Genomic DNA, 22,072 nt, shown 5'->3' with positions numbered 1-22,072 from the left:
TAAATAAATGGAAAGACATCCCATGTTCATGGGTAGGAAGACTTAACATTATTAAGACCACAATTCTACCTAAAGTGATCTACAGAGTCAGTGCAGTCCCTATCAAAATTCAATGGCATTTTTTGCAGAAATAGAAAAACCCACCCTGAAATTCATATGGAGCCTCAAGGTATGCCCAAACAACCAAAATAATCTTGAAAAGAGCAAAGTGGAAGGACTCACACTTCCTGAGTTCAGTACTTACTACAAAGCTACAGTAATCAAACAACCGTATGGTATTAGCATAAGGTCAGACCAATAGAATAAAATAGCCCAGAAATAAACTTTTGCATATATGGTCAAATGAGTTTTGACAAGGGTGCCAAGACCATTCAGTGGGGAGGGACAGCCTTTTCAACAAATGGTGCTGGGAAAATTAGATATCCACATGCAAAAGAATGAAGTTAGATCCTTACTTTATGCCATATACAAAAATCAACCAAAATGGAGCATAGACCTAAATGAAGAGCCAAAACTACTAAACTCTGAGTATAAAACACAGGAGCAAAATCCTCATGACTGACCTAAGAATAGGCAGTGATTTCTTGAATATGACACCAAAAGCCCAGACAACAAATGAAAAAATATATAAATTGGACTTCATCAAAATTGAAAACTTCTGTGCATCAAAGTACAAGTGCAAGAAAGTGAAAACAACCCACAAAATGAGAGAAAATATTTACAAATCGTGGGGTGCCTGGCTGGCTCAGTTGGTAGAGCATGCAACTCTTGATATTGGGATCATAAGTTTGAGCCCCACATTAAGTATAGAGATTGTTTTTAAAAAGATTGTAAATCTGATAAGGGATGAATACCATAGAAAGAGTTTTGAGGTGACGTTTTCAGTTTAGGAGAAAAGACCCTTGTACTTCCTGTATCTCCCATAACTGGGTATTGGAAAGCCAATACCGTAATTCCATAATTCCAGCCATCCATAATTGAACCCTAGTATATCACATAATGTGAAAATAATTGCAGTGAAATTCATTATATGTGTTCTGACAGTAATCATGAGGACTAGTGTCATGCAAATGGCTTTTCTCACTGATGCTCCCTCTTTTTTCTCTTTAGGATTCCACCAGTGTTGTTGCTGCCCTTCTGATAGAGTTCAAAAGTTCTCTGCTTCCTCATCTCCCAGTTCATTTCCATGGATCAAGCAATTTTCTGATGATTGCCCTTTTCCCCAGATCAAAGATATACCAAGCATTTTACTCAGAGGTAACACCAATCATTAGTCAGCAAAACAAATACTTTTCTTTTCCTTAGGAGTTTAGATGGTAAGGCCACATCACAGGGCTAACAGTGAGGTGATGAGAGGCAGAGCTGGGATGGTGGAAGTGGCTGCTTCTAATCCCTGTGGGTCCTGGAATGGTGCTTTTGCCATTGGGAGATGAGAACCTAAAAGAACCAAACAAAAGGCTTTTAGCTGCTGAGACAAATCTTCTTTGTCCCTTTAAATCCTAATTAGAGTCATTTTTCTTTTAGCTACTTTATTGAATTGTTGGGCCATACCTACTGGATAAAAGCTCTCTAGCCCTCCCCAGTCTCTGCCCATGGTTCACAAGCCCTGCCCTTGTGAATGGTCCCACCTGACAGTCTGCATGTTATAGGCACTCAGTACAGGTTGCATGAGTGAGAGAGCTTACCAAGAATTACACAACCCACTTAGAGACCATGCCGTAGCCAAAGTTAAACACATGGCCAGCCTCATGACTGGTGGAAGTGCTGGGAAAGGTCTGATTGCAGCAGCTTATAAGGGGACAGTGTCCCTCTCTCAGGACAGATTGACAGAACATGGAAGAGAGAAGGGTTGGCCTGGTTGCAGAGTGGCCTCTCAGGCTAGTCTATGTCTTACTGCCTGCTCATCTTTCCTACCTCCTTGTGCTTGTCCTTTCAATCCAGGGACATAGAGATAGCACTTCAGATTCTTCTCAGCTATCTCTGTGCCCCTAAACAGGACTTGCTTGAACTGCTCCTTCTGTCTGGCCCTATCACCAGGGAAGAACATGCCTATGCTGCCAGAACAGTGTTACCTGACACCTTCCTCCGTGCTTCCTGGCTTCTGAAGGAACAGAATCCCTGGGAGAGGAACCCAGAAAGAAATTCTAGTTTTGAAAAATACAGAACAAAATTGCTTCAGGCGTCTATTTTTGAAACAAACTTGTTTGTTATGATGGTTTTTCTCTGTCCTGACAGTCTAGATTTTCAACAACCATCAAATCCCCATGTGGATTCCATATCCTGTTGTTGGGTTTAAAGTGTTCTTTGCTCAAATTCTGTTTTGTTTAGGTCTTCTCCCCCTGGCAACAGCAGGCTAACTCAGGGCTGTCTTTAAAAGTGATCCAGGAAGATGGATTATCTGTGGAACAAAAGAGATTGTAAGTGGCTGCCTTCAGTGTTTATGCTTGTTTCCCTAAGCTGTGTGTGTCTGCTCTCTCTGCAGGACGACTTACGTTATGTAACACAGGGGTCTTGGCTTCTGAAAGGGCCAGCACAGTCATTTCAGTGCTGCCACTTGCAGGTAGCCAGTGCCCTTGGGGAAACAGAAGTCAAGAGAGATGAAATCCACCAAGAATCAGAAACCTGTAATATTACCAAGGGTTTCAGGCAAGCCTTCCTCTCTGGGTACACCAGTTGTCACACACTAATACCGCACTATGTTTAAGTCATTGAGATGCTTATTTTGGAAGTGTTGACTCTGTCACAAGACTCTGGCTTGAAAGCATCAAGTTATGTAAAGTGTGGTGCTATAGGGAGATGGAGTTCTAATCTGTGAGCTTTTGATATTCCAGACACTCCAGTGCGCAGAAGCTCTTCAGTGTCCTGAGCCATTCTGCTGGGGAGAAACGGAGTCCTCTAAAGCTACTCCCAGCCAAACTCCCAGAGCTGGACTGGTGAGCTCTGGTTTTCTGTTTATAGATGTTTCATGGTCTGGCTTTTGAAATGTCAGAGACCCCAGCGTTGGTCCTTTCTAAGCTGCTCTTTCCAGGGGCGCCTGGGTGGCTCAGTCGGTCAAGCGTCCATCTTCGGCTCAGGTCATGATCTCACGGTTCGTGGGTTCGAGCCCCGCGTCGGGCTCTGTGCTGACAGCTCAGAGCCTGGAGCCTGTTTCAGATTCCGTGTCTTCCTCTCTCTCTGCCCTTCCCCCACTCGCGCTCTGTCTCTCTCTGTCTCAAAAATAAATAAACATTAAAAAAAAATTTAAGCTGCTTTTTCTTTGTAGCTTCTTAGGGATCAGTGTAAACAGTAGTAGTGACACACCATATAGTTTTATTCTCTAGAGAGTATCTGTCTAAGGTTTCTTTTTTAGCAGTTAGATAAGGCGTTTCTCATGTGAAGGAGCACATTCAGGCAAGGCTGGCAGTGGTAACATTAGCATTGTCTTTGTTTTTCTAGGTTTCTTCAGCATTTTGCCATCAGCAGCATTAGTCGAGAGCCTGTGATGAGGACCCATCTCCCAGTCCTGCTACAGCAAGCTGAAATCAACCCTTCTCACCGAGTAGAAAATGACAAGGTACAGCAGCTCAGCAAATATGCTGGGAATTCACAGGAAGATAAGCCCGATAGCCTGCCCTTTGATCTTCTGTGTCAGTTAACAAAAAGAGCTCAAGCAGGGCAGGGTCCCTTTTGAAAGACTCTCCACCTCCTAGGATACTGATGTAATGATATACAGGAAACCTACTCTGTACAGTGACTGTGTACAGGTGTCTGTACTGACCCCAGCCAAGCCCTGTGGCAGCCATAAAGCCCTAGCACCTTGCCATGCCCTCCCCTGGCTTCTCCACGTCTTTCAGATTCTTGCTCAGTGCTCTCATCCCATCAGCCTTTTCTGTTTGTGACAAGGACTTACCTGGAAGTGGGTGACACATTGAGCTTAATAAGAGGAAGGGCCTTATTGGGCCTTGCTGGCATCACTAGGGTAAGGTGATACTTTATAAACACTATCTTCCCAAGAGTGGATTTTAATCCGCTCCCACCTCACATGCCCCTCCTTTCGACCCCTCCCACCATTTCTCTGGAACCAGAAGTCATAATATACTCCAAGAGGGCATTTATTTATACATAAATCTAGAAGACACTCACCTGCAAAAGAAAATAGGAGTACCAAGCAGTTAGAAGCCTGGTTTTTCCCTAAGGCAAGAGTTTAAAATGAAAATGCCTACTCATTAAAAGGGCCCTATAGGACTGGCCTTAAAGTAAGACGATGTCTGGCTATAAGCACATGTGCTGTGATTTGAGAGCCAGGGACTTGGGCGCTGAGGAATAGGACCAGGGTGGGGAGGAGGATAAACAAGAAGTTGCATGGAATACTGCCCACAGGGACAGTAAGGGATATAGAGTAGGAGCCTGGTTGGAAGGGAGGAGGGAAAACTTCTGGTTCCCACAAAAGAAGAGAGATCCACAGCCATCTTTGTGCTGATGTGACCAACTAGAGTGGTAACTGCCACCAGCTAAGCTTTAATCTAACTCATCTGTGACCAGGCCCATCCCAGTGAGTCCTGTGAAATAAAAATTTACATCGAGGGGTGCCTGGGTGGCTCAGCCGGTTAAGCATCCAACTTCGGCTCAGGTCATGATCTCGTGGTTTGTGGGTTCAGGCCCCACGTTGGGCTTTGTGCTGACAGGTCGGAGTCTGGACCCTGCTTCGGATTCTGTGTCTTCCTCTCTCTCTGGCCCTCCCCCACTTGCACTCTGTGTCTCTATATCAAAAAATAAATACACATTAAAAAATCGTTTTAAAAATTTACATTGATACTGTTCAGTAGGTGTATGGTTCCTTTCCTCCCCTGCTCCACCTCTTCTCTGTCACTGGATTTCTTTAAGTTGCTTCAGAATACATGCCTGCAGAGGGCCCTGTTTTCATCTGGTTGTGTGTTAAGGCTAAGACAGTCCAACCTGCTCTTCACCTAGTCAAGATTCAGACGTACTTCCTACATTCTGTTTGCTTCCTTAGCTCAGGCCATTTGGCTTGGGTAGATTGGGCAGCCAGACAGAAACATCCCCATGCCACTCCTCTTCCTTGGCTGAGCTTACTTACCACACCAGTTTAGCCTGTGGCACTTTATCTCAGACCTCCTTTCTGCCCAGTGTTTTCCATGGTATTTTAACTGATCTAGTCAAGCCTGCTGCATAGAAATTATATTAGTAACACTACATTTTACGTGGTGTTTGCTATGTCCCACACACACTGTTCTAAACACTTTACATATATTAACTCAGTTAATCATCACACCCACCTGCAAGATAGGTTCTGTTATTAGCCCAAGGACATATATCTAGGTGAGTGCTGGTGCTGAGGTTCAAACCCACAGAACTTGGTTCCAGAAATCATTTCTCTTAACCTGTTACAACAACGCTGCCTCCCTGTTGAATGACAAACTCACATGACTTTTCTTTCATGTAGGTAACTATCAGCATTGTAACTGGCCTCCCAGGCTGTCATGCTAGCGAGCTCTGTGCCTTCCTGGTCACTCTGCATAAGGAATATGGCAGGTTAGTACGGCTGCTGCCTTTGCTTTGGGGAAAGGGATTCTATGCCTGGGCCCACATAGGCACTGGGAAACCTTCAACATGTACTGGCCTTTGGTGTGATTGGTATTAGCACAGGAGCCATCCATCCATTCATTTAACACATTTATACTGAACTCGTCCTGTATGCCAGACATTGTTCTAAGTGTGGGCGACAAATGAAAAAAAAAACCAGACTAAAAATGTCTCTGCCTTCGTGGACCTTACATTCTAGTTTAGGAAGACAATTAACCAGACAAGGAAAGTAGTATATTAGCTAGTGAAAAGTGCCATAGAGATAACAAAGTAGAGAAGGGTATAGGGATTGCCAAGCTGGGAGGGAGGTCCCAGTTTTAAATTGGGTGCTCAGGGAAGACCTCACTGAGAAGCTGGCATTTGAGCAGAGGCCTGAGGAGATGAGAGGAGTGAGTCTTTGGAAATCTGGAGACAAGCACTGTAGCAGCAGAACTAGCACAGGCAAAGGCCAGGGAGTGTGCCTGGTTAACAGGGCAACTCAGGACCAGGGTGATTAGAACTTGGGAGCTGGTGGGTGTGATCCGTCCCTGACCACAAGGGGACTGCATCCGTTCCAGTGCATCTGGGACACATTGGCTTAGGGGAAATTGGGAAGATCATTCATCCATCACTTTCATATGGCTGGCAGATTACTAAACATCCCTGGCTAACTGAACAGGCATTTAATATCTAGTCAGTCTACCTCGAAGTAAGGCATCCTGCAGGAGGCCATAAGGAAGATGGAAAAGATGGAGAAGATGGAAATCACCTAGAAGTTTGAGAGTTTAGGGAGATGTGGGAGGTTGGACAAGTTTTACAGAGATGCTCCAGAAATATTGGTCTTCTTACAAGTACTAAGTAGCTAGCCAGTTCCTCCCTTATTTCCATTTCTTTTGTTGTAGAAATAGTCTGAATTCTTCACCCTGCTCACTTCGTAGCAAAAATTTTACTCAGCACCAGACTGAAGCCATTTTATTGGATGGTCCTTCAGGAAATGACTGCCCAGTCATAAGGAGTCTTTCTCAATTCTGAAGTCTGATTAATGGTCATGTGCTTACCTGACCTTTTCCCCTGTGGCAAGGCATTTCCTGTCAAAAGTTCCAGTGATAGTGGTTTCAGGATACGGAGCTCCCCAGGCCTCCTGTGCGGGGTCACTGGGCAGAATGTCTGTGGAAGTACTGGTCACATTTGGATCCACTGGCTGAGTCGGTGGGGCCCGGCCATCAGGCAGCCCCCATGCTGAGATTATACTTGCCGTTTCCAGGTGGATGGTATACCGCCAAATCATGGACAGCTCCGAATGTTTTCATGCTGCCCACTTCCAGAGATACCTTTCCAGTGTCCTGGAGGCCCAGCAGAACCGCTCTGCCCGCCAGTCAGCCTACATCCGCAAGAAGATTCGACTGCTAGTGGTGTTGCAAGGGTGAGCACTGGAAGTCTTCCGGGGACAATGGGAATGGTGATGACCTTGCCATTACTGTTGTATTTTGTGTGTGGCTAGCCTGGGACACAGAATGACCTCCACATTTGCATGAGCAGAGTCTGCACTACCCAGAGAGGCCTCAGACAAGCAAGGACTCCGGTTACCATCTTGTGGCCCAGAGAGCTGCTGTAGCTTGCCCACAAGTTTTAAGTTTGGTTTCAGCACGATGGTATCCTCAAAATTCTCTATCCTCACGGTAGAGAATTAGGGAAGAGATTCTCTGGGCAAGATTCTTTGATAATTCTTGTAACAGTAGTGGCCCTGAGGTCTCTTCCTTTGCTGTCTGTTTCAGTTCTCCCTCATGTGGAGTTGCAGAGGCAGCCTCTATCCTCTGCGTTCTCGACCCCCACCATTCCCAGGATGGCTGGTCCAGGAGGTTTTCCTGGGACCCTCAGTGGGGAACATGAATAGTCCAGTTGGGCAGGAAGCGCCCTGTGAGGATAGGTTGGACAGAGTGAGTACCACTGCTTCAGTGACCCTAGGTGAAAGGAGTTTACCTCGACCTGTTTGTTCTAAGGCCTTCCAGGGAGGAGCCCTATGCAGGCCCACCACCCCCCAGGCCCAGAAGAGAGCATGCCAGGTCAGGGAAAACATAGTCTGTGGTCTTGATGATGGCTGGTAATACGGAAGCTTTTGGCAGTTCTCACAAAGCGCTTTTGTGCTATGCTATGTTTTTTGTGCTCGTAATAATTACTGTTTGCAATTGGCTAATTGTTTCCAGTAGAGAGCAGGCCCAGATCCAAAGCTCTGTTGGGTTTCCTGGGCGGATGGGTGGTGAGAAGTGGAGAAAAGCTGGGCTGGTGGTCCTGAGTCAGGAGGTGGACAGCATTGTGCACTCCACCAAGCCGTCGTTCCTCTTCTTCAGGCCTTGTTCTCACACCTGCCCTGGCCTTCCCTTCTGTCAGCCCTTTTGTCCTGTTTGTGGGCTGAGGTCATGAAAGCCACAGAGCAAGAGTCTAGGCTTGAAACCACTTGTTTTCTTCTGGCTTTCCATCACTTCTGATGGTCAGAGGAATGGATTGGTCCCTGCCAGAGTTGAGAGTCATTGGGAGTGTGGACCTGGAGTCAAATTCAGCAGTTTGCCGTTGTGCAGCTGAGGGCATTTCCATCTTCCATCACTTGACAAAGCATTGTTGACTCCTTGTCTCTGGCAGTACAGGTCTGCAAAAGTGTCAGCTGCCCTGGTTGTGCTGGACTGCAGTGACCGTGTATGGCCAGCCCACTCTCAGACCCAGCCTTTGTGCAGTCGAAGTCCCAGGATGCTAGGGATCTCAGCTTTCCTGAGGGACTCAGTGGAAATACCAGCAAAATGCTATGGCTCTCGCTAAGACATGGTTCTTATGGGCCAGGCCCATTCTCTTGAGGCTCAGCAAGGAACTCATGGCTGCCTCCTTTTTGCATGACCATCTCCTTGGGACTGGACCTTCATGCCCAGTATTGAGTTTGCCAGTGAAGGGAGACTCCAGAGGTTTCTCAAATTGAGATTTATAGTCCCTGGATATGGCTTTTATCTTCATTTATAGGGTTCATGGGGGAACACTGTGGTCTAGGGCAGTTTTCTTTTGTCCCCAGAGTGGCCTGGTTCCATTTGACTTCCTACAGCAGTGGGGCAGTGGTGTTGAGCTTTGACATCCACTGGAGCTGTTAATTGTTCTTTTAAAAATTAATGTATTTTGAAATGATAAAATTTTAGAAATAGAGGACAGATTGGTGGTTGCTGGGACTTAGGGATGGGAGTGGGAGGTAGGAACAAGGTGGGTGTGGCCATAAAAAGACAACACAAGGGAAGCGAGTGGTGGTGGAACTGTTCAGTGTCTTGACGGTGGTGGTAGATACAGGAACCTATGCAGGTAATAAAATTGTCTAGAACTTACAGACAGACACATAAAACTGGAGAAATCTGAATTAAAAAAAAATAATTTTAAGGAATTTGAGAGATTATATTTGTTTATACTCCAGAATATTGTAAAAAATTATTCTTTAAATTATCTACACTTAAAGTCTCTCTCAAAACAAAAATTGAATTATTAATCTAAAACACATGCCCAAATTGTAGGCTTAAGTTGCAAACATAAAACAGAGGCCAAAGGACAGTTGAATGGGGTATGTTGTTTCAGAATAAAGAAAGTAAAAATCCTGCTGGGGTTTTGTTTTGTTTCTTTGTTTTGCTTTTATTTTTAATAAAGAGAGAACTGACAAGAAAGAGGCAGACATGAAGAACCGGGGGTTTTTGTGTGTGTTTGTTTTTGTTTTTTTGGTTTTTTTTTTTCCTTCATCATGCATTTGAGGCAGTTTATTAGCCAAAGTGATCGAGTTTGGGCTCTGGTAGCTGGAGCAGTGTGCTTCCTTCCGTAGTGAAGCCTGCCTCCTCCTGTTGGGAGGCCCTGGCCAGGATGATTACAGGGCAAGGGCTGAGGAGGGAGGGAGAGCCTAGCAGCCTCCTCCCCACAACAAGTACAGTGAGTGACAGACACCAAGGGCCTCCTGTCTTGCCACAGCAGTTCCTGGCTGCAGTGCCCACATTCATCACCTCGATAACACTGCTCCCACCAAGGATTTTGGGGCCTGTTTTCATTCCAACCTTGTTTCCATTAAATGGAATGCTCTGAAAACCTGGGAATTACCAGCCACCCTCTCTGAAGGAAAACCCAGGATATTAAAATGACCAAAATGACCAGGATTTGGTAAATCTTTCAGTTCTTTTCTGCCCTCAGAAAGGATTCTCTAGGCTCATACCAGACATGGAAAATAAAAAGCTTCCGAAACTTATTTTTAGAAGAGAGAGAAAACTGATGCTTAGGAGCAAGGCTGGGGCACTTAACCAGGAGGGTTAAATCTGGTAAACATGAACACAAAGAGATTTGGGGCAGTGTGCAAGCATCAGTCAGTCCTACTTAACAGGGGTGCAGAACGCCTGGCAATGCAGGCAGTGTGGGGTGCTCTCTTGCATCCAGGCCTAACTAGACACTGCAGAACCAGGAGAAGGAACCCCATGTGGACATCCACACGTGTGCCCAGGCAGGGGGAGAAACCGGGGAGCAGAGGGCTCACTCTAACAGCTCTCTGGCTACCAGGCACTCGTGGGGAAGCTCTAAAACCAGGCACACCCTGTTCTTGATTGAAGTACTGCTAGTTCGTCAGGACAGAGGCAGACCTGGGGATTGGGATGTGAATGTTACAGTCTGGGATAAAGCCAAGTGCCATTTTGCAGATGAATTATTTGTAGAAACTCAGGGAGTGGCTCAGGCAGGCTATACCTTTCCCCCCAGCCACCATCACTGGCTTCCCAAGGGCCCAGGCTAGGACCCAGGCCCATATGATCAGTAAGGATGCCTTCTGATTTCCCTTCCCTCTATAGGAACTGACCTTTTGGTGATAGGCTGGGAAAATGTTCTCTACAAGGTAAAGAGGGAAGGCCCCTTCTTGGAGTGGCCATGGGTCTACCCATGATTGAACATCCAGTTCCTTCATCTATCCTGCTTAGGCACCATAGAGTACACCATTCAGTCACTTTACATTATTATTGCAGAAACAGACTAAAAACAAATAAATGAGAAAATAACAATGTAGCTGATGTTCAGTGCTGTAGGGAAGAATTTCGTGGGGACCGGTGGTGCCAAAAGGAAGGTTGCTGTGTCACATAGGCTGCAGGAAGTCAGAAGATCCCTCTCTCATAAGATGCCATTTGAGCAGAGACCTGAAGGGAACAAGGAAGCAAGCCTGGCAGATATCTGAGGAAAAGAGCACCACAGGAAGGGACCGAGAATGCCAGGGTGGAAATATGCCTGGCATGTTCAGGGAAGAACCAGGAGGTCAGGATGGGTAGATTGAGGTAAGGGAAGGAATAGTAGGAGGAGAAAGTCCTTGCAGTGTGGGAGTCAGATCATAGACCACCGCGGGGGCTGAGGTAAGGGCTTTAGCTTTTTTATTTTCTTTAATTTTATTTAAATTTAATTTTTTTAATATTTTTGAGAAAGAGAGCATGAGTGGGGGAGGGGCAGAGAGAGAGGGAGACACAGAATCTGAAGCAGGTTCCAGGCTCTGAGCCATCAGCACAGAGCCTGATGTGGGGCTCAAACTCACGAGCTGCGAGACCATGACCTGAGCCGAAGTTGGACACTTAACCAACTGACCCACCCAGGCGCCCTGTAAGGACTTGGGCTTTGACTCTGAGTGGGATGAAGCCACTCCGTGGCTTAGCACAGTGGGGTCAGCACGATCCTTCTAGCTTCTGTGTTGAAGACAGGTCGGGCAGGGCCAGGGACAGAAGTAGGGAGGTCTGTGAGGGGTACCTGGATGGCTCAGTCGGTTAAGTGTCCGACTTCGGCTCTGGTCATGATCTCGCAGTTTGTGAGTTTGAGCCCCACATTGGACTCTTTGCTATCAGTGTGGAGCCTGCGTCAGATCCTCTGCCTCCCTCTCTCTGCCCCTGCCCCGCATGCGTGTGCATATGTGTACGGGTGCACGCACTCTCCCTCCCTCCCTCTCTCTCTCTCTCTCTCTCTCTGAAAAATAAACATTAAAAAAAAAAAGTAGGGAGGCCAGTGAGGAAGCTGTGGGGTGATCTGTGCAAGAAATGGTGACAGTCCTGGCCCAGTAGCAGTGTGAGAATGTGAGCAGCCATCTTATTCTAGTTATAGTTTAAAAATTGAGAAAAAATGGAGTCAGTGACGACGCAACAAATTTTTTGGCCTAGCAGCTAAAAGAATGGAGTCCCCTCTGCTGAGAAGAACAAGGCCTTGGGAGGAGCGTGCATGGGAGAGTTAAATGATTGATAAACATATTACATTCTAACTAAAAATAATTAAAGTTGGCTCTGGAAGTTGTAGTTTAGAGGGAGTTCCCAGCAGGAAAGACAAATGCAAGCGGGGTTTGACATGTATCTGCTGACCTACAGAGGTACCTGATGATCCCCATTCTCTCTTGTCTGCATGTTCTGTGAAGCAGAAGGAGAGGGGAAAGCTATTAAAGGAAATAGACCAACATCGGAGCTCCTAGGTTGATTGGAAAACAGGCCTAAGGACACCAATCCCACCTTCAGAGCGCCAAGGTCATCTGCAGGCTTCCCTTCACTCCTAGAAGTGATGGGTTCTTCTTCCACTCACTCTTGCACAGTTAGGAGTACTAATAGGGTTTGGGAATGCAGAAACACTGTGGGATGCAGGGACGGGCTCTGAATCATGAAGTGGGATGACCCCAAGGAACCTAGTCACAGGTACCTCCTCGTGGTTTTCCTTCCACTCTTGCTCACTCAGCCCCTCAGTGTGCCCCTCTTCCCCCATTCTGCGGCCCCAGTCGGTAAACTAATCTTTCTCTTTTTTTCCCCCAGCTACACAGATGTCATTGATGTTGTCCAGGCCCTGCAGACCCATCCAGACTCAAATGTCAAGTCCTCCTTCACCATTGGTGCCATCACGGTGTGTGTGGAGCCCCTGAGCTGCTACATGGACCACAGGTACATACTTTGGATTATCTCCAGCCCACAAGACGTGATGGGTTTAAGTGTACAGAAAGCGATTTTCTCCCACCCACCAGAAGGAGACACATCTTTACGTGTTACTGTCTTTTGGAATGCATTAGTCTACCTTATATATAATGAATGCTCAGTTATTGCTTGATTTGTGCTAGGTTCTCAGGAGATGCCTATACACTGGCAGCCTCTCACCCCTTTTTTTTTGCACTGAAAAGTTGCCCATCTAGAGTAGTGGGACTTGAAATGGCTTCTCCCATAAAAAAAGGATGCCCATGGGGCACCTGGGTGGCTCAGTCAGTTAAGCGTCCGACTTCAGCTCAGGTCATGATCTCACGGTTTGTGGGTTCAAGCCCCATGTCAGGCTTTGTGCTGACAGCTTGGAGCCTGGGACCTGCTTCGGATTCTGTGCCTCCCTCTCTGTCTGCCCCTTCCCTGCTGCCCCTCCCCCACACACTCTCACTCGCGCATGCGTGCTCTCTCTCTCTCTTTCAAATAAATAAACATTAAAAAAAAAAAAAAAAAAGAATGCCCGTGGCAGCCTTTCTTTTCCTCTTTACTACAGGGGAGGTGATTTGTTTCCCAAGGTACTTGGAGTATCTTATAGATAATTTTTCCTATGCTTAAGCCACCTTAACCTCGGTTAATGACATTCATTCTTGCTACTAATAGGTGAACTATTTTTTTCTCTAGACATTGGAAGTAATATAACAACAATGAAAATTGGATAATTATTTACCCATAATCTCACTAACTCAGTGGTTTAAGTATTATAATTTTTGTGAATTCCTTGCCTTTTTTGTCTGCATGTCTTCACAGTTGCAGTCTACATATAACTTTATATGTTTCTTAGATTAGCATACACTATATAAGTTAACATATGTTCCAGTATCACAGTGGTAATTGTGCATATGGCTGGATATGATTGTCTTAACAGTTTCTCCACAGTTAGTCACATAGGATGTCTCCAACTTTTCACTATTATAAATAATGCTATAGGAACATTTTTATCCATATAAATTTCTCAAATTTGAGATAATTTCCTTAGAATCTTCAAAGAGATATTATTAATTAATTTTTATTACTCTTCATTCACAGCTGAAAATTGCTTTCCGAGTGGGTTTTGTGGTTTATACCTCTCCAGTGGTGTCTGGAAGTATCTGTTTCATCATCAGAGCACTCCTTACTGGGGAGAGATTCAAACATTACATTGTCCCTTCAGAGAGCTATTTGACTTCCTGTCCCTTTAGCCTAGTGGCATGTATCCCAGGTCTGTAACCACGTGTTCTTTCTGACTAGTCCAAATTACTGTTCTCTCCTGGAAACTAATTGATCTACCCTTCAACCTTCATCTGAAAGAGCTCCCTTCCTATTTAAGTCCCAAGTTGATATCTTCAGATGTCTCTTATAAATTATATTGGAGGTTACTTCCCTTATCACCTCGACTGATTTCAAGAAATGTCTTCGCCATATCTCTTCTCTTTAGCTGTGACTTAGGTTCTGCTCTCCCATAAAAAAGCCAAGGTGGTCTGTTTTCCTTTTGTCCTAGGTTATTATGGTGAATGCTGAGCATCACCACTGTACTTTGGACTACTGTATTGACTCTTACATGCCACCTTTCTATCAGTCGTGTTTCTTATTTTCCTCAAGTTTTCATTTAAAGATAAACTAAAGGGGCGCCTGCCTGGCTCAGTTGAAGGAGCATATGACGCTTGATCTCAGGGTTGTGACTTCCAAGTCCCATGTTGGGTATAGAGATTACTTAAAAATAAAATCTTAAAATAAATAAATAAATAAATAAAGATGCACTAAAGCAGAAGGAGATTTAATGTGAGACAGATAATACCATTTTTAAAAGGTAGGAAAAGATAGTAATAAGTAAACGACAGATGGGGATTATACTTCAGAAGAATTAGCCTAGACGAGTACTCTTCTGCACTGTCAAAAAAAAAAAAAGAAGAGAAGTTAATAGGGTGAGGTGGGAAGAGCTCAGAGAAGTTATATAAAAGGTCCGGGGAAGTGGGCAGGAGGGATCTTCTTGGGGTGATACAAATGTTCTAAAATTGAATTGTGGTGATAGTTGCATACTGCTGTAAATTTATGTTAAAAATCATCACACTGTACACGTAAAATGAATGAATGTTATATGCAAGTTATATCTCAGTAAAACTCTTAAATAGAAAAGATCAGGGAGACCAGGGAGTTTAGTTAGCAAATGCAGATAGAAAATGAACTGCTAGAGCCCTAGAAAGAAAATGAAGACAATAATAAAACCACCATCACAATAAAAAATCTCAATCAAAGCAGTGAGAAGTAGAATAGACACTGCTAAAACTTAAGTCTGTTCAGAGAGCCTCAAGCTTGATAAAATAACAAAGTGAAGAGGAAAAATAGACAAATTAAGATCATTAGAGAAAAGAGAGGAACTGTAGAACATAGACTTAGCTTTTGTGAGTGCCGAAACCATTTCTGTTTAATGCTTAATGCAAGTAAGTGCTCACGAAATATCTGGTGAATAAATGGGTGTGCCAGCATGTGAGGACTAAAGGTCCTTAAGAGAATTCAGATATATGAGAAGTATATAAAAGGACCAAAGATGAGCATGTAATCTATTTAAGAATAGAATAAGGCTATATCATGTGTGAATTATGGTCATGGAATATAAAAATACAAGTAACAAAATCATGCATGTTAGTATGAGTATACTAATTTCCTCTTTTTTTCATATCAGGACATCAAAAGTATTAAGTCAGTAAGTCAAAGTTACTGATTGGCTAATTTTTTTTAGAAATTAGAAATTTCCAAATTTACCTTTGAATTCCTTCCAGAAAGTAATTTACTGTAGTGGTCTACTGATGCTCTGTTGGAAAACTAATGATTAGTCCATGCATATGGGCTATGGGGCTATTCTATTCCATGTGCATGTTATGCACATGGAATAGAATAAGAGAATTATGGCACACATGATCAAGAATAGAAACTTACTAAAGTTAAACCCGGGGCACCTAGGTGGCTCAGTTAAGCATCAGACTTCGGCTCAGGTCATGATCTCACAGTTTGTGAGTTCGAGCCCCATGTTGGTCTCTGTGTTGACAGCTCAGAGCCTGGAGCCTGCTTTGGATTCTGTGTCTCCTCTCTCTCTACCCCTTCCCCACTCAGTCTGTCTGTCTGTCTCTCTCTCTCAGGAGTAAACATTAAAAAAATTTTTAAATAAGAAATAAAGTTAAACCCATTCCATTAAAAAAATAGTAAGTGGCCAGTGTTAAGCCCACCAATTTTAAAAAAAGAAAATTTTTTTACGTGGCCAGCTGTGGAAGATTTAAAATATGCCCACAGCAAAAACAGCCCCTTCCATCAAGAGTTGAAGAGTTGTGGGGCGCCTGGGTGGCGCAGTCGGTTAAGCGTCTGACTTCAGCCAGGTCACGATCTCGCGGTCCGTGAGTTCGAGCCCCGCGTCGGGCTCTGGGCTGATGGCTCAGAGCCTGGAGCCTGTTTCCGATTCTGTGTCTCCCTCTCTCTCTGCCCCTCCCCCGTTCATGCTCTGTCTCTCTCTGTCCCAAAAATAAATAAACGTTGAAAAAAAAAAATTAAAAAAAAAAAAAAAAAAAAGAGAGTTGAAGAGTTGTATCTAGTTCTTATACTTGGAATTTGGGCTTGGGTATGTGACTTGTTTTGGTCAATGGGACATCAAGAAGCAAGAAATAAGCAGAAGCTTAAAAAGCATTTACACATTGGGGCTTGCCCTCTCTTGCCTCTGGGAGCTGAGACTACCATGTGAAGAAGCCTGGGCTAGGCTGGTAGAGGATGAGAGATCATGTGGAGAGATAGGCCTAGTCATCCCATTCCTCCCATCTGAGCTTGAGACCCCAGTTGGATGTGAATGACACCATCTTAGACCATCAGCCCCAGCTGAGCTGTTCCAAGCCAAAACAACTGCCCATCTAATCCACAGAATCATGAGGGATAATACGTCATCATTATTTGAAACCGCTTAGTTTTGGGGTGGCTTATTACATAGCAACAGTGTAGGAAAATAGGTACATTCAAAAGCAGTGTTGATAGGAATATAAAATGATATAATCTGTTTGAAGACAAATTTGGCCATTCCATTGCTAAAATTTCATATAATTATAAAATTTCATATAATTATATTTGTATATTTGTTTCATATAGAATTCTTAATTCCAAACAGGAGAGCCTACTCCAGTATGTTTCAATGGAAAGAGATTTACTAAAGGACATTACAGCTTGCAGAGTCTCCAAGAGGGCCAGGATGTATTGGCTAGGCAGCCAGGAGCAATCAAACCTCTTAGGGCTGCCCTGGTAGGGGGGATATCTCAACCACTTCCTTCACCAGAAAATGGGATCTGCTTAGCATACATCCCCTCACTCACCTGACTCACTGCCTGTGAGAGTCTTGTAGTACATTTGGTTGGTGGAACTTAGGTCACATGCCTACCCCAGACTGCAAGAAAGGCTGGAAAGGTAGTTTGTGCTGTTTAAAAAAAAAAGTTGGACTTCATAAGTTCAAGCCTAGGAAAGTTGTTTAGAAGGTACTGAGTAGTCTGAAACATGACAGATGTGCTCTGCAGTGTTCAAAACAGCACTGTTTATAAAATCAGGACGCCTGGCTGGCTTAGTAGAGTATGTGACTCTTGGCGTCGGAGTTGTAAGTTCGAGCCCTACTTTGTTTGTAGAGATTACTTAAAAAATAAAAAATCTTTATTTAAAAAAAACACTGTTCATAATATCAAAGAATTGGAAATAATCCAAATGCTCATTAGTAAGAGACTGGTTAAATTTTGGGATATTCATACAATGGAATACTAGGCAGGGATTTAAAACAATTAAGTAGATTTTAACATGTAAAACTGTCCACAGTATTTTGTGAACTGAGAAAAGTAAATTGCCAAAACAATATGTATTTTTTAAATGTTTATTCCTATGTATATAGGAAATATCTAAAAGGATACATACCGAGGATACCTGCGTGGCTCAGTGGGTTGAGCATCCGACCCTTGATTTTGGCTCAGGTCATGATCCCAGGGTTGTGGATCGAGCCCTGCTTCGGTCTCTGAGCCAAAATCAAGCGTCAGTCGCTCAACCCACTGAGCCACCCAAGCACCCCCTACTTTTTTTTGTTAAGTAATCTCTGTGCCCAATGTGGGGCTTGAACTCAAGACCCTGAGATCAAGGATTGCATGCTCTACCAATTGAGCCAGCCAGGCTCCCCAGGTTGTCTCCTTTTGAGTTGCAAGAGTACTTCATATTTTCTGAATCCAGGTCCTTTATCAGATATTTGATTTGCAAAAAATTTCTCCCATGGGTTATCTTTTTATTTTTTAGATGGTATCCTCTAAATCATAAAAGCTTTTAAATTTTAATGAAGTCCAGTTTATTTTTTCTTTTGTTGCTTGTATGTATGGTGTGATATCTAAGAAAGCATTGCCTAGGGGTGCCTGGGTGGCTCAGTAGGTTAAGCGTCTGACTTCAGCTCAGGTCATGATCTCACGGTCCATGAGTTCCGGCCCCACGTCGGGCTCTGTGCTGCCAGTTCAGAGCCTGAACCCCGCTTCAGATTCTGTCTCCCCTTCTCTCTGCCCCTCCCCTACTCATGCTCTGTCTCTCTCTGTCTCAAAAATAAATAAAAGCATTAAAAAAAATTTTTTTAAAGCATTGCCTAATCCAAGGTCACAAAGATTTATTCCAGTGTTTTCTTCTGTTTTATAGTTTTAGCTCTTACATGTAGACCTGTGTTCTATCTTGAGTTAATTTTTACATATAGCATGAAGTAGGAGTCTGACTTCGTTGTTTCACGTGTTGATATCCAGTTCTCTCAGCACCTTTTGTTGAAAAGACTTATTCTTTCTCCATTGAATTGTCTTGGCACTTTTGTAAAAAACCGATTGACTGTCAATGTGAAGGCTTATTTTCTGGGCTGTCAGTTGTGTTCCACTGATAGATATGTCTATCATCATGCCAGTACCACATTGTTTTGATTATTGTAGCTTTGTAGTAAGCTTTGAAATTGAGAAGTGAGAGTCCTTCAATTTGTTCTTTTTCAAGATTGTTTTGACTATTCTGAGTTCTTTGCATTCCCATGTAAACTTAAGGATCAGCTTGTCAGTTTTCTGCCAGAAAAGACAACTGAGATTTTAGTAGGAATTGTATTGAATTTATAGATCTGTTTGAGAAGTATTGCCATCTTAAAAATACTAAGCCTCACAATCCATGAACCTGGCTGTCTTTCCATTTATTGAGGTCTTAAATTTCTTTCAGCAATGTTTTAGTTTTCAGTGTACAGCTCTTATGCTTTCTTTGTTTAATTTATTCCTAAATATTTTTGTTCTTTGTGGTGTTATTATAAATGAAATTGTTCTTTGCATATCATCTTTGGATTGTTCATTGCTTTGTTTTGTATGACTCTGTGATTTTTCTATATACAAAAGTGTGTCATGAGTACACAGAGATAGCTTTACTTTTTTCTTTCCAATCTGGAGGCTTTGTATTTGGTTTTTTTTGGTTTTTTGGGGTTGTTGGGTTTTTTTTTTTGTTTTGTTTTTTGTTGTTGTTTTTTTTTTTTTGCCTAAATGTCCTTACTAGAACCTCCAGTATAATGTTGAGTAGAAGTAGCAAGAGCGGACATTGTATCTTATTCCCGATCTGAAAGGGAAAGCATCTAGTCTTTAACCATTAAATATGATGTTAGCTATGGATTATATATTGCTTTTATCATAAACGATTTTTTTGAGAATCAAGTTTTTGTAAAGTGGCTACCTTAGCAAAGATAAAATTTACATCATTGTTTCTAGATCATGGTTAAAAAAAAAAACAGCTGGGGGCAGAGCATAATAGGGCTTCTTCTTCCATTCTGTGAAGTGGAGGTTAGTGTGTCTACTTTAACTTAAGGATGGGCTCAGTTTGGATTCAGAATGGGTGTATGTGAGATTTACCTGGTGTCTTTTTTCTAGAGGATTTCATTCAGTGAGTGTCTTGTGTCTGCTGTGTGCCAGGAACTATTCTAATCATTGAGAGGGCCGCAAGGAATAAGTCGTCCCACATCTGCCTGTGTGACAGCTACATTTTTGTGAATATGCATGTAGGAATTGTGGGGCCCATGTTTTAGGGCAGATTGGATCAGTATCATCATTTCTTGATTTACTAGAATTTTATTTAAATCAGGTACTTGGTTGGCACACTACAAAATGCACAATACCATACCTATGTGAGGCTTAGGAATATATATCACACTTGCTTTTGTTACTTAGAGGAAGAGCTGGTCAATAACCTGTACATACATTATTTTAATGTTTGTTGGCACAAAACTTGTCTGCTCTGTTTAAGAGTCATGTCTGCTAGGAATTTACCCAAGGGATACAGGAGTACTTACTGATGCATAGGGGCACTTGTACCCCAATCTTTATAGCAGCACTCTCAACAATAGCCAAATTATGGAAAGAGCCTAAATGTCCATCAACTGATGAATGGATAAAGAAATTGTGGTTTACATACACAGTGGAGTACTATGTGGCAATGAGAAAGAATGAAATATGGCCCTTTGTAGCAACGTGGTTGGAACTGGAGAGTGTTGTGCTAAGTGAAATAAGCCATACAGAGAAAGACAGATACCATATGGTTTCACTCTTATGTGGATCCTGAGAAACTTAACAGAAACCCATGGGGGAGGGGAAGGAAAAAAAAAAAAAGAGGTTAGAGTGGGAGAGAGCCAAAGCATAAGAGACTTAAAAACTGAGAACAAACTGAGAGTTGATGGGGGGTGGGAGGTAGGGGTGGGTGGGTGATGGGTATTGAGGAAGGCACCTTTTGGGATGAGCACTGGGTGTTGTATGGAAACCAGTTTGACAATAAATTTCATATATTGAAAAAAATAAAATAATAAAATAATAAAAAAAAGTCATGCTATGCCAGGCACTCTTCAAAAATGTTACAGTTTGGGGGGGGGATGGGCTAAATGGATAAGGGGCACTAAGGAATCTACTCGTGAAATCATTGTTGCACTATATGATAACTAATTTGGATGTAAATTTTAAAAATTAAAAAATAAAAAAAAACGTTAGAGTTTGGTAAGGAGAATGATATGTAGAGAAGGAAAGCAGGGAGCCAACATTTATTTTGTGCTATTTGTCTCGCACTGTGATGCTTTACCCTCTCTTGATCCTCAAAATCCCTCTTTAAGGTAGGCATCATTACCATGTTTTACCTTGAGGGAGCTAATGCTCAGAAAAGTTCAATAATTTTCCAAATGCCACACCAATGAAGGTACACAATCAATCGTGTTATAGATAGGAAGTCCTATAATAAAATATAATGCAATTTTATAAGAATTATAAAGAAGCAGTGGTAACTCCTAGTTGGATTAGGAAAGAAAGCTAACATGAATTTGAAGGACAGATGCCAAAGATGCCAAGATAAGAGAAATTGCATTCCAGTTTTAGGGAGTCATATATATGTGCAAGTCTATGTTTTCTTTGCAGCTGTCAGAGATTTAAAGCATGAGCATCCAGCCTGTGATTGGATAAAATGCCTTGAGGGGGAGCTTTGCTTGTCTTGTCTAAGATGTCTTTGGTGTGAATTGCTGTGGGCTGCTGTGAGGGAGCTAGCAGGGTGCTGAGAAGGCCTTTAAGAGCATGTACTCTAAAGTGACAGGCACTGATGGGGACAGACACTTTCTAAGAATGTATTTGCTATTGTGTCAGGCCATTCAGTAGACTGAGTGCAGTGAAGTCAGTGAGTTCTGTTCTTGGGGAAACTCCAGTGTGGAAGGATGTCTCTTCCCTGTTCCATGACTCTTGATCTTGCCCAGAGCACGTAGGGGTTCCTCCTTGGAATTCCTCAGAAACCATGAGGGAGTCAGGCAAGAGAACCTCATCAACAGTCAAAAGTGGTATTCATCCAGCTCACTTGCCCACCAAATTTGGTTCCAAATAGTGTTTTCAGAAAGCAAATAGAATGATGAAGACTTGCCACCACTAAGGAGATTGCAAGAGAGAAATTCTCCCCGGTGTTTTGAACATCATTACCACGTGCCACCTAGACCAACAACAATTCAGAAGCGTGGCTTCAGCAAGCATCTCATTTGTAGGGAGAGAAAACATGGGAGCTCTGTGGTGCTAAACAGACCTGGGTCCCTGCATAAGCCCTCCCACTGTCTAGCTTTGTCTGAGGCATGGGCAAAGTGCTTAGACTGTTCAGCTGTTACAAACCCACCTGCTCTTCTCAGCTTGTGAGTACCCAAGGCATGGAGTAGACATGAGGACAGAGCAAGACCATACATGTGAACTGCTTGCATGGTACCCAGGCCATAGGAAGAACTTTGATAAAAGGCAGCTATTCTCACTAGTGTTAGCTCTCTTCCCTGAGAAGGGTACTGTGATGTTTTAGGAGTTTTAAAGCACTGACAGAGTGGGTTTTTCTCTTAGTTAACAAGCTCACACTTTGAATCAGTCACCTTCACCTGCTTCATCTGTGATCCAGTCAGTTTCCTGCTATTCATTCACCATTAGAGCTCAGAATAGTGTTAAAGGAGAACCAGGATT

General features: G+C 43.2%; 1 protein-coding gene across 4 annotated transcripts in view; it reads left to right on the top strand.

Annotated features, from left to right (window-relative positions):
• Positions 1 to 22,072, top strand: part of DNAAF9 (dynein axonemal assembly factor 9) — a 131,339-nt gene that overhangs the window by 85,000 nt on the left and 24,267 nt on the right. For all 4 annotated transcript variants that reach the window (XM_047852348.1, XM_047852349.1, XM_047852346.1 and 1 more), the window contains 7 exons: positions 1,111 to 1,257; positions 2,329 to 2,417; positions 2,832 to 2,933; positions 3,436 to 3,553; positions 5,444 to 5,532; positions 6,827 to 6,985; positions 12,375 to 12,500. In XM_047852348.1, the coding sequence (XP_047708304.1) occupies positions 1,111 to 1,257; positions 2,329 to 2,417; positions 2,832 to 2,933; positions 3,436 to 3,553; positions 5,444 to 5,532; positions 6,827 to 6,985; positions 12,375 to 12,500 (830 nt within the window). The remainder of the gene's footprint in view (positions 1 to 1,110; positions 1,258 to 2,328; positions 2,418 to 2,831; positions 2,934 to 3,435; positions 3,554 to 5,443; positions 5,533 to 6,826; positions 6,986 to 12,374; positions 12,501 to 22,072) is intronic.

Source organism: Prionailurus viverrinus, chromosome A3 (assembly GCF_022837055.1).
Source record: "Prionailurus viverrinus isolate Anna chromosome A3, UM_Priviv_1.0, whole genome shotgun sequence".
Taxonomy (NCBI): Eukaryota; Metazoa; Chordata; class Mammalia; order Carnivora; family Felidae; genus Prionailurus; species Prionailurus viverrinus.
Note: the sequence above shows the minus strand (reverse complement) of the source record. Positions and strands in the feature narration are given on the sequence as shown.